The 13,353-nt window shown below is 46.0% G+C and overlaps 1 protein-coding gene across 1 annotated transcript; it reads right to left on the bottom strand.

Annotated features, from left to right (window-relative positions):
- Positions 1–9,307: 9,307 nt before the first annotated feature.
- sost (sclerostin) lies at positions 9,308–13,083 on the bottom strand (the record flags this gene model as incomplete). The annotated part of the gene is made up of 2 exons (XM_084459865.1): positions 9,308–9,717; positions 12,855–13,083. 2 exons carry the CDS (start codon positions 13,081–13,083, stop codon positions 9,308–9,310), a joined length of 639 nt encoding a protein of 212 aa, XP_084315991.1.
- Positions 13,084–13,353: the final 270 nt, after the last annotated feature.

Below are 13,353 nucleotides of genomic sequence, written 5' to 3'. Positions count from 1 at the left end.
ACGGATGATTCCGGCCTCCTCGCTCCCCTCCGCTCTACAAACATAACCTCCGCTGTGATGGATGAAACAGGCAGGGCCACATGTACCTCAATATTATTTATGGGACCAGAAAGCTCTCCGCGCAGAGCACGGTGAATGTCATTATGGAGGACGAATGAAAAAAAGCTAAAATAAAACACCTGACATTGAAATGAACTACATGCCTGTAACTGTTATGCTGGAAATGAGAAGTGATGGCCGTTTGTAATATGGACATTCCAGAAATGGAAGTAATGCAGACCACCGCAACTGTTTTTTTTTGGTTTTGTCTGGTCTTCGAATCATGTTCATCCAAAGACGGGGATTCTAGTGAGCGCTGTTAAGTCCTGTTGGACTGACCTCTGCTAAATCTCTGGCTGTGGTAAATCTCTGACCTGGGTAAACTCGGTCCAGGAAGTGGGTGGGTGTGTGAAACAGGGTTTAGTCCTGGGTGGGCCGTCGGCACTTCTGACTGGGAACCTCTGGGGTTCTGGTCATGGACTATGCGGTTCTGGGGTTCTGGTCATGGACTATGCAGTTCTGGGTAGTCGGGCACATCAGGGCTTTACAATGGCTTTTGGATCATTCTAGATTCCACCATAGAACTACACTGTTTACAGCATGTGTTTCTCCAATCCTGTAACACGGGGTAAAGAATGATGTACATTGTAACATTGCAACTCAGTGATCTTATCAGTTTACTTTATCTGTTCAGATGTATTTAAGACTGATTTTCGACTAAACTATTCTATTATTCCGATCACAGCGATGGGGAGGGAAATGTCTGTGTACTGTATATTTGAAGCATCGGAAAAAAACTCATTTTTATTTATTTATTTTTACTTTTTTTTTTTTTTACTAACAACGTCATTTATGAGAAGGGGATATAGTTCACTGGAAGAGCATTTTACTGCAAATCAAGTACTAGGTTCAAATCCCGGTGACTCCTCAAAATGTAATTTAATAAAACATTTTACAAACAAATATTTCATTTTTCTATAAAATCCTTCATATGTCCAAAACTTAAACCATGTTTAAGAAGGATGTACAGTAGCTGTATCGGTTATCGCTGGTATTGGCCATCACTGAAATGGCAATGGGTTTGTTGTTTGTCTAATGGCACATAAAAAAAAGTTTATTTTAATTTCCTGAGAACATTCAACCAGTCAGTGACAGCTGTCCCTATATGATTGACGACCTTCAAGCACTGAGACTGCACTCACCAGCTCAGTATGGCTTCCTGATGCAGCCAATTACCCGTTCTGCTCTGCTTTTCTGCCCAGGCATCTGTTTGGATCATCTCTCTCCTCAGTGGAGGTATTAAATGGACAGTTTGCCCCTTGTTCCTTCCTCCTGGGTCAGATATACATGTACAGTGCATGTAAGTAAGTAAGTAAGTAAGTAAGTAAACTTTATTTATATAGCGCCTTTCACAGCACGAATGCACAAAGCGCTTCACAATACAAATAACACATAAAAAGGAAGAAAGAGCGACATACAAAATACAAGGCAATTGCATGTCTGACGTGTGTGTGGACTGGGGGAGCTGTTGGCACACAGCACGGAGGCAACACCAGGTAAACACGGTTCTTCTCTGGGTGCTTGTGAAAAGAGAGCAAGGGTAGAGTGAGCTGATGGAAAAAGAGAACGATTCAGAGTTTTGTGCTTTGGCCGGTCCTCAGTACTGGAGCGTGAGCCATGACAAGAAGCACTCTCTCGGATTCATTCTTAGCTTTAGCTGTCATAACATGGCTAATCCCCCCTTGGCCAGGTTCAACCCCGCTACACTCCGTTCTCAATCCTACTGTACCATGAGAGTTGGGGAACATCAACACTCTCTCAGTGAGAGAAATTAGACGTTGGGAATATGTGCCCAGCTATGATTCACATGTGTGAAGCAGAGCGGGTCTTTCGAGAAATTAGCTCAACTACACATTGTTCTTTTGATTTAAAATAAATACAAACGTTTATACTGAAACAGCTTTGAAAGCAAATATGAGTTTCACAGCAAAATATGGCCTGGCCGGCCTCACTCAATCGGGATAATTCATAACACTCCAAAATGGAGTCTGTGAACTTCACCTGGATGGGATTCTGGGATACTTAGCGTCACACAACTCCCTCTTAAGTACGGTCTGTCAACATCACAGCAGGGTTGGGAAGGAGATGTATCGTGAGTGGATTGCTCAAGCAATTCCAGAGGCTCTGCATTATCTGATAAGGGTTTGTGGAGAGTTGAATTGATCCTCATCTTAAACTTTCCTAAGCCTGGGAGATTCTGTAGATATCTCCCTCAGACCTCTCCAGGGCCATGCGCCGAGGGCCACATGGTGAGGAAGCAATTTATACTGCACTTTTGGCTGATTGCGTTGCTGTTGATTGAAGGGGGGGGGGGGGGGGGGGGGACTGTCTAATCAGAATAACCAATGGGCCCAAAATTAAAACAGCTTCCATGTGGTTCTTGATCATAAAGCAGGTTGTGTGTGATCGAAAGAATAATATTAAGTTGAGTAAGAAGAATGGCTTTGGTCACCCTATAATGGAAGGGGGCACTCAAAGGCACCAGTCTGTCTGAAGAATCGGACGTTAACTCTCACGGCAAATTGTTGTTCTGGGAAGCAAACCGCCAGTGTTTACGTCTAATCTCTAAGGGGCTCAGGACTGTTTTGCAATGCCGGTGTTTGTGGTCTTTGGGTATCCCTCTCGGGGCTGTGGACGATCCCAGAGCCAATAGACTGGCACTGACGTGGGACGTGGCATGTGAAGTGAGGACCCGGGACTTTGAGGCCTGTGCGCTGAGTGGTGAGGTAATGCCACAGAGACTTATTAAAGTCCTGGACAAAAGTGTGTCGTCATCGGCCAACTTCAATCCAGAGGGCTCTGTCATGATCAGAATCAGCTGCCATGCCTGTAAACGTGGTGAGAAGTGGAAGGGAGTGTCATGTTATGTTCTGGTGTGGACCCAACAATGAATCCATCAATAATCCAAACAGGGGCAGTGATGACATCAAAGGAATTGATTTGAATAATGTCAACTCTTTCTGTTATAAACGACTGCCTACTGTAAATCTTTTACTCATGAGCCATGTAATCCCTAACATGCCATGTCTACTGTACCACCCTGTCAAATATTCTGCTCCCGTTTCAAGTATCCCTGATTTAATTGTTTCTCCGTGCTCTAAACCAAGCAAGCTTTAACAATGTTTTATCTGATTTATAATTTGCCCTGTCTACACAGTCCAATTGACTTATGAAAAACATGCATGCACGTGTGTGTGTGTGTGTGCGTGCGTGCGTGTGTGCGTGCACATACAGTATTGTAAACACTTTACTGTATGTGTGTGAATTTATGCATGCAGGTGGTTATGCGTGTGTGTATGTGTGTGTGTGTGTACTATATGTGTACTGTGTGTGTGTGTGTGTGTGTGTGTGTGTGTGTGTGTGTACTATATGTGTGTGTATGTTTACTGTATGTGTATGTTTACTGTATGTGTGTGTGTGTGTACTATACTGTATGTGTGTGTATGTTTACTGTATGTGTATGTTTACTGTATGTGTGTGTGTGTACTGTATGTGTGTGTGTGTGTGTGTATCTAAGAGAGGGAGAGGAAAAGTCTGTGGCAAACCTGAAAATTCTGGCTGTTCCTCAGTAAGTGAAACCAGTCCGTTTTCCTCCGCCCCCATCTGGACGCGACCCTGCTGATAGGAGCCTCAGTGTCATCGAGTGGGACAGACATATTTTGGAGATGATGAAAACAGGCAATTATTACTAAACAATTCCTCCCTTTGGCCTGGGAGGGGTGAGCCTCGTATGACATTCTTAACCTGCTAGAAGCTCCCCTCAAGAACATTTGGTGGGCAGATTAAAGCTACGTCAAGTTTGAATAGTCTTGGAGTGCGTTTATATAACCGTATGACTTCTTTCGCGTCACCGTGGCAATGGAAAAGGGTCAAGGGAAGAAATGTGTTAGTGCATACTGACAGATGTGATTGCTCTTATGTTCAGAGTAATTAACCCTACCTACCTTAACCACCTGTTCATGAACCTCCATCCCCCCATGCGTGGTTGGATGACAATTACATTGTAATCACTCAAGGCTGTGGCATCACACATGTTAGGCAGCCTTTACCTACCCTGCCCCCCCCCCCCCCCCCACACACACACACACTCCAGATGCAGGGCCAGACATATGGGCCTTTATTTCCTGGCATGTGTTTGTTGGTGGAACAGAGAGAGTGTGAAGGGTGTCTGTTTGGATTGGACACGTCGTAATTTTATTTTTTTATTTTTTTTACACAAAGCCCTGTCGGAGGCCCGTGACTCAACACCCAGATGGCACGGTCCGCGTTGAGCAAAGGAGAAGGTGCGGTAACCTCAAAAAATCCTCTGGAAACCCACCCTCTACACCGCGCCCGTCCGCCCGTGGTTGTGGGGCCGACGCGTATTTATTTGGATTGAATTGCGTTCATATTTTCATTTGGCTTTCGGTTTTATTCAAAGACCGAATGCTGAGAGTTTCTCCTTCCTCAGGGCGGCGCTGGCTCTTAATTGTTTGCTGTGGACGTTTAGAATATGTCTGTTGTCGATCCCGTTTACACCCCTCTCCACCTCCTGTTAGGGTTAGGGTTAGGACCACATATGGCCGACTCTCCTCTCTCCACATGCGCGCCCCCCGGCTGTGACTTACGTGCCTCATTGCGGGTTCTTGACCCGTGTGGTGCTACCGTCTATCTCTGGAAGTATTTGCCTTCCACACCCCATTCACAACCCTTCCTACTCACCAAGCGTGCTTTTTCCTCGTGGATATACGACCCCGGCCGTTGTACGGCCACTTTACAGTCCTGACCCAGCATTGATGGTAATTGCTGACCACGCTAACCGCTGCGCGGTGCATGTGTGCGTTGAAGCTAACATGTGAGGACATGGTCTCGCCTCTGCTCTGACCCCCGGCTTCCCCTTCCCCCCGTTGAGCGTGACTCCTTCGGCTCTCGGAAACCCAATCCGCCGCTCCCAGCGACTGACCACCGAGGAATCAGTTCGACTTGCGCTGTCCGTGTTCCACCGGACTCGGCGCCAAACGGCTCTTCTGGTTTCGATTTGTTTTAAGCTATTAGCGCTCGTCGTGACCCGATAAGGGAGTGGTCTACGGTGCGCAAACATCCGTCTATGAGCACATCCGTCAGAGCCCATATGTGTCGGACTTGAGAAATAATATCCGCTACCCGGAGAACGTCGACTGGGGGACGCGGAGGTGAAACTACCGGGGCATCGTGTAGCGGCATCTCGGGTTCGTGGAATCCTCACGGTCCGAATATCATGTATTGCATTTACAATGTTCTGTGCTCGGTAAACATGTCTCTCCTCGGTTAAAAACCCGTTGGAAAGCTGGCGAGGTTGTTAAGCAATTGAGCAGGCAGACAACCAGGAAACATAATATGTTAAAGATTGTTCTCGGGGATTGGCCTCTGGCTGATTTGAATGTGCCAAAGGGTTTCACGTGCTGTCTTCGTTCATTTTCACGCAGTCCTATAAGTAGGCCTAGTCACCAGAAGAGACTGGCTGGCTGGTTGTAGCAAGGAGAAGAACTGGCAGGCATGACTATCAGTCGAGCATCTTTATATGGTGACATACAATCTGTTTCATTCCCCTCTGGCAAGACATCAGTGGGGTCTGTGTTGACAGTGTCTAAGTCCTTCAAGTGGTAGCCTTTTCTAAAGCACATTCTGGCACAAGTTAAACAATAATGTGGGGTGCAGTTGAAATGGGATATCTTACCATTCCGTTCTGTGACATCAAAGAGGGGAGGCCTTGTAAACATGCGTTTGCGAGGGCACCATCTTGAAGTTTACGTGCGTCTTCCTCTCCAGTCAGCAGACGTAAACTTGCTGACACGGCGCAATGCAGAGTGGACTCCGGTGTGTTGAGAGCTCGGGCCCTCGCGCTCGGGAACATATGGATAAGCTTGAGAAGCTGACAGTTGAAAGGTGAGCTTAAAACAAACTCTCCACAGAGTGCTTCTTGAAAGTCGTTTTGGACAGAATATTCTATAATATTTTCCTTTTTCCATCAGAATTTCAGCACCATTGAGACATGGGAACCAGTCATCATTTATAGGTATTATAAAACTCTGTCAGTTCTATAAATATTGTACATCCATGAGGCAATCAGGAACTATCTATGAACCCCCTAAAGTTGATTTGTGTGTAGGCCTACTGAATCCTAGCCTGCCTCATGCTCTTTTAATTGGCTTGGGTCCCTGTAGAGTTTTTGCACCTGGCGTAAAAAAAAAACTCATCGATGACACTCATATGGCGGGCTAGTTAAATGACTGTAAATGCGTTACACATTCATGGGACTGGATGGAGCTTGACCTCCTGTGTACCCCTGTATTCCCCACGCCTGCAAGGGTCAGCGCCAGGCTGTTCTGAAGTAATGACCTGTGCGAACGCAGTACAGCGGGACAGATGCTTTGTCAGCATCAATACATTCAGGCAGTACTCACGCTCCGCGCTTAGGTGCGTGTTCTTGAATCGCTGGGAAACTTGTTTCCATGCAAGCAACTTGAGTAAAAGCATGGCATGTCTGGTTTCTCTTGGGTATAGCTTGCGAACAACATAATGAGTGACTGTTCTGGATGATGTAGTGAAACTAAATACCAATTGTTTGCCATTGGCACAGCTAAAGACGATCGAGCACTCACTCATCTCAGAAATATTTTCCACTGGGCCCTGTTTCGTGTTTACACTAAAGTTTGTTTAGTCCTCAAAAGAGCCATATAGTCTTAGCCAGTATAATGTGTGAGTGAAGATGGTTAAACATTACGTTTGACAATAAAACTTGTATAATAAAAACAATAAAACACTGCTTTGGGCTTTTTTAGTGCGTGGATCCAGTAACTCATGGTTGTCTGGGAGTCCAAGTTTGAGTGAATAGATATAGTATTGAAATGTGCTCCAGATATGGCAAACACACAGAGGGCCTGAAGATAACGCGAAGAAAGACGTGTTTGAGCTATTTCAACATCTGAATCCTCAGGCCTGGAGAGAGGCGAGGCAGAGAGAGAGAGGGGTTGAATGACGGCTGTGGCTCGAATCCACCTCACGGAACAAAGCAATGTTGCTGTTGTGACGGAAACCCCTAACATCTCACGTTATAACATCTCCCCTTCCTCTCCTGACATGATGTACCCCAACCCAAACAGACATTCGAAACAGGAAAACCTCAGCTCCCTATTATTTTCTTAGATTTGTTTATACGGCGCTCGTTGAGAGATCAGCTGTCCAAAGACGAACGTCAAAGCACTCAGTCCAAAGAATGATAACAAACACAGTCTTTCAAATATATCTGCCTTTACTTTATGGATGTACTGTACATTATTTCATTTGGTTTGAAAGTCACTATCACTCTATACGACAATAATGGCTATCATTTACTACAAAAAGTTGCATAAATAATTTAAATGTGGAAATAAAAAATAAATATGCAGTTCATTTGTTGTAACAGTCCTTCTTTGAGTCTGTAAGTTCCCCGCCCTCTTCGTAGCGCCCTGTCTTGCGAGGGCGCCACTTCAAAAGACCACACAGGTACAATATGTACAATCAGGCTATTACATGGCAGCTCTGGTTACTGTACACGACACAATCACTTCCAGTTGCTATTTCAAACACACGATTGGAAAAGAAGCAAACATTGTCAGTACAGTTTAGAAAACCAAAATCAGGAAGCAATATATGAGAAAACAACAGATTTGCGGACAATACGTGGAAATGTTTGAATATTACATCATTAAATACAGGCAAGTCTATGGCAAGGCTGAGAAAGGGGCTGTGTTGTCAACAGTCGTCAGACCTGGGATCCCAAATACAATTTCCTTTGTTTGTGTCCTGTGGGATATCAGCAGGCAATGCAAGAATTCATTTTTAACAATAGATGGTTTATGGCTAAATGATAGCCAATGCTATTTGCAGTTACTGTACAAACGGTTTCCAATTTGGGATGTACTACCCAGAGAATGCTCTGCCCCAAGGTTAACACAACCGGCACAATTACTGGTGCCTCCACCACATGTGGATCTTTTTTGTGTGATTCCAACAAACAGGAACCAACTGTCTAGAGGAAATGGCTTTTTATGACTCGAATCCTAAACACAGGAATGGACTAATTTGGTAATTAAGACGAGTCGGTGGAATGCCCAGTGTCTTCTCTCTCACTCTTTCTCTCTCTGCCTCCCTCTCTCTCTGCCTCCCTCTCTCTCTCTGCCTCCCTCTCTCTCTCTGCCTCTCTCTCTCTCTGCCTCCCTCTCTCTCTGCCTCCCTCTCTCTCTGCCTCTCTCTCTCTCTGCCTCCCTCTTTCTCTGCCTCCCTCTCTCTCTGCCTCTCTCTCTCTGCCTCCCTCTCTCTCTGCCTCCCTCTCTCTCTGCCTCCCTCTCTCTCTGCCTCCCTCTCTCTCTGCCTCTCTCTCTCTCTGCCTCTCTCTCTCTGCCTCCATTGGGGGAGAGCCCTAGCTAGTGAGCTGACAGGTCCTGTAAGGCTGCTAGGGAGCAGGGGGGCGCTGTGGGAGTGTCCTGGTGAGCGAGGTGCTCCCCAGCCTGTCAGAGGGCTGCCTGCTCTGTGGTGAAGGCCGGGGCCTCTCAGGCCTGTCAGCAGGCCACCTCCGGAGCCCGAGGGCCCCTTGGGCTGCCATGTGCTCTCCTACATCCAGCCTCACGGAGATGGATTACAGCCGGTTGGAGCTAAGATACACCTTTCACCTTTAACAAGCCCTGTGGTGTGTCCACTGGATGTTTTCACAGGTGGGTTTGAGGGGTTGGGTCACCTCTCACCGCGCTAGACTGAATTCTATCAAGAATGTCAAGAGTCCAAGGGAACCATAACAAGACGTTCTTGTGAACTTGCGCTGGAGACTCAACTCAGGTTTTCCGGCCAATCACGTGGTATCGCTTGACATTCTCTGTCTTCCCTCATTTCGTCATGCAAATAAAAAGTTCCGATTTTCTTTTTTTCTTTTCTAAATGGCTGCAATATGTATACTGTAGTGCCTGTCTGGTGATAAACACACATTTCATTTCAAATCAGTCCAACAAACAGTTTACAGATCCCTTTTGTTGATACGTCTCTGCTTCCCCTGTTTCCAGTGAAGAAGTCGTGTTGGATGTGTGTAATGACGCGTGTTTTTGTGTGTGTGTGTGTGTGTGTGTGCGTGCGTGTGTGTGTGTGTGTGTGTGTGTGTGTGAGTGTGTGAGCGAGTGTGCTTTAGTCTCTGTCCCTGTATCGGAGGTGATTGGCATCCTCAGTACGAGTTGCCCAGCAGTGTGGGCGTGTCGTTCCGGCCCTGGGCGGCCAATCGGGTCTGCTTCCTGTTGCGTCGCGGCTTCGGCGCCTCCTTGGGCTCTGATTGGTTGTGGTGGCGGCTGTAGCGCTTACACTTGCAGGAGGTGACCGCGCGGATTTTGTAAGTCCGGCTGTTGCCGTTGGGACACTGCAGCTGCACCCGCTGGCTCCGGGAGTGGGCGGGGACGCAGCGGTAATCGGACGAGCTGCCCCGCCACCACTTGCCGCGAACGATGGAGTTGGGGAGGAGGTGGGCCGGCATGCACTGGCCCGAGCAGACCAGCTCCTTCACCGGCTTGGCGCTGCGGCAGGACCCGTCCGTGATGTAGCGCGTGGAGCGCAGCTCTCTGCAACTCAGCTCCGAGACACCTAGGACAGCGGGGTGGAGAGAGAGGGTATCGGGGTTACACCTCTGGACTCGCTCCACAAAACAACCCCCACACACCACCATCTTCACTTTGACTATCCGACAACTGCAGTTGTGTCTTAGTGCAGAATGAGTGCCAAACTTGTCAAAATGATGTTTGTGTCAACCAGAACTAGTCTCGAGTTTCCAATGTCCGTACTGTAATTCATTTGAAGTAAGATCTTGTTTCTACATTAATATAGCTGACCTGCAAATCTGAGAGGAATCAGATTCTAATTCATGTAAAATGTTCCATTAACTCGTTGGTTGCATTATTCAGCAAAGCATAGCATTAAGAATCTGACAAACAGATCTCAATCTCAGAACTCTTCCCCCAAGCGACATTTACTAACTGTAATAACATGTGGACGTGATGTAGATTCTATACATTCGATCCTAATATCAATATTTGCAGGGCTCACCCTATGAGATTCAACACAGACTTTGATGCGCAATCTGATCTGGTTTTGGGCGACGAGGCCAGACATAGAATTACAGCTGGCAGCAATCAGCTGATAGCAAAGCCAGAAGAGTGTATCATTAAAGAACTCAGTCAAATCTAATGGAGATTTAAGTTGGAACAAAAAACTGGAGTACACAATGGGTCAGCCTCAGGAAAGAGATGTGAGGATCGGTGGCTCCAAATAAATGACACAACTATTTTCATTTAGTAGGCTAATGCACCGTTTGACAATATTAGACATTGGCCAAAGTGATTTGAGAGAGCATATTCAGAGAGTAACTGGTTATCCAATATCTCGCTTAAGACCTATTAACAAACAGTCATATGTAGGAGTTATCGTCCTCTTTTTACAAGTGGCGTGTTAAATAGCAGAGGAAGTGTCCGTTAAGAAACGATACACTCTAAGAGGGATCTGTTTCCTTCTGTGGCTTTCTTTGCAAAAAGGGTGAACAAAGGATTTATGTGGGATGACTTCCTTTTTTTTCTGGGCTGAGAGAACCTGATCTTGTGCTGTTCTGTGGCCACAGCAGAAGGGCTGTCCTCCCTCTCACTGAGACTCCACCCCAGGGAGGGACCTGGAGGGGAGCCAGGCAGAGGTCAGCATCTCTGCCGTGACCCCAGTAGGACCATGGGAAAACTCGGCACCCTACTGGGAGAGACGGATAGACCAACGTGGACTTGTGTCACACTCCATAACCCGATAGACTGCTCAGCACCTTAACCCGATAGACTGCTCAACACCATAACCCGATAGACTGCTCAGAACCTTAACCATAGACTGCTCAGAACCTTAACCCGATAGACTGCTCAGAACCTTAACCCTATAGACTGCTCAGAACCTTAACCCGACAGACTGCTCAACACCATAACCCGATAGACTGCTCAGCACCTTAACCCGATAGACTGCTCAGAACCTTAACCCGATAGACTGCTCAGAACCTCAACCCGATAGACTGTTCAGAACCTTAACCCGATAGACTGCTCAGAACCTTAACCCGACAGACTGCTCAGAACCTTAACCCGATAGACTGCTCAGAACCTTAACCCGATAGACTGCTCAACACCATAACCCGATAGACTGCTCAACACCATAACCCGATAGACTGCTCAGCACCTTAACCCGATAGACTGCTCAGAACCTTAACCCGATAGACTGCTCAGAACCTTAACCCGATAGACTGCTCGGAACCTTAACCCGATAGACTACTCAGAACCTTAACCCGATAGACTGCTCAGAACCTTAACCCGACAGACTGCTCAGAACCTTAACCCGATAGACTGCTCAGAACCTTAACCCGACAGACTGCTCAGTGAGACACAGGGATATTTATTCTGAGACACATGAGAGGAGATTAGACAAATACATGTTTGTCTGACCCCACTGTGTGGTTTGCTGTTGTTTTGTGAGGGTTTTGAAAATGGGTTTGACAAATATTCTTACACTCTAGCTATGCACATTTTATTTCTCAAATTATTTTTGCTGAACCTGTAGAGGAAGATCCCCTTAAAACAAATCTGATAACAGTTTGAATAACTCTAATATAGCAGCTCAGTTTTCCTTATACTAGTCTAATAACAACCACTATATTATTTAACGAGCGGACATGATCAGATTGAGGCAAAACTGTGGGAATATTGTACAGTGCATGTTGAATTCATGAAGCATGGTTGATACTTCACTCAAGCATGACTATAGCATAAGCCTGACCAGCCACAGGTGGGAGTCATTCTCTAAAGCAGTGTTGCATTTAAAAAGCAATTGCCAAATACCCTGAAGAAATCCCCCCAGATCAAACCCCGGCATTTTCTATTGTGGAGACATGTTGTTACAATTAGATAGTTGTTACATAGTCAGGCTTTAACTAATTGTATAAAAGAGGGGAAAATAGGACATTGTGAGCCCACAGATATTTTCTTGGTGTAAGCTACCACATCAGTGTAAGCATGAAACCACAAGCCTATATTTGAATGTGATACTCAACTTTAGGCTGAAGCCTACAGTCTAGACTAAGCTAAACTGCTGAACAGATAAAATGTATCAAAAAAAAAGAGCCAGGGAGATCCACCATCTCTGGGAAGAACCTCTATTTCCAGGTGTCTGGTCTTGGGTGGGCGTAATTAACACCCACAGACACGATAGCTTACAGACGATATTGACCTTTCCACAAAAACCTACCTTTCAATTACCTTAATAATAATGTTGCGATTATTTAACGAATCAAACTGACACGAGTGCACAATTATAGTTGAAGTTTGTTTTAAGCATGCGTGTGAGCGCGCACAGTGACGCACAGCACTATTGCGCAAAAGTGCATGTTTTGGATTTACTGTAGTCGCCTAATACCACTGCATCTCAAATCTTTTGTTTTCTTTCCGTTTGAAATCGATAAATAAACAAACAGTTCATGCTACGTCAAGGGCCTTCTTCGTTTAAATATTTGGGGTAATTTGAGCAGGATAATTATAAATGTCTCGTCAACATGACCCAAGTGGCTTTAAAAATGTTGAACACTTCCATTTTGCCGAAATCCTTTCAATTTCCAAACATTGCACAATAGTCTACCATATTATGGACAAGCTCAATACATTCACTATTTTAAATATTAACAGAAAACATTTTTGTAAAGAAATACTCACTATACGAGGCTGTGTTTGCAGATCTCCTTCCTCCGTGTTTTGCCCTATTCATAGTATTATTACTAGATGTCTGTATTGGCTCCTCTGGCGGCGGTACGTCTTCAACGTACTCGGGTATGTTCTCCGTAGCATCGTTTTTTAGTACCCTCCATCCTCGCACCGCGGTACAACATCCCTGGAGCAGCAGCAGCACTGAGCTGGAGACGAGGAGCGCTAGAGACACCTGCATCCTTATCGGTCGACTGCGGGGAAACGTCGGAGATGCTCTCTGGGACAAGTTGACCAATTCCAACCGTGCGAGAGGCGTGCACCCTATTTAAGTAGCCACCGGTTTCGTCAAACCTAACAATTAAAGTGCTTACACAAAGTGGGAGGGGTCCGGCGCTGCCAGATTCATTCAGAAACAGGAGGTGAGAGCGCATCATCTCCATCCGACTGTTCCTGGAATCTCTTCACATTCCCCTTCATGATTCACAGACGTGTCTCAGAAGTATTCCGG

This window comes from Borostomias antarcticus, assembly GCF_949987555.1.
Source record: "Borostomias antarcticus genome assembly, chromosome: 29".
Lineage (NCBI taxonomy): Eukaryota > Metazoa > Chordata > Actinopteri > Stomiiformes > Stomiidae > Borostomias > Borostomias antarcticus.
Note: the sequence above shows the minus strand (reverse complement) of the source record. Positions and strands in the feature narration are given on the sequence as shown.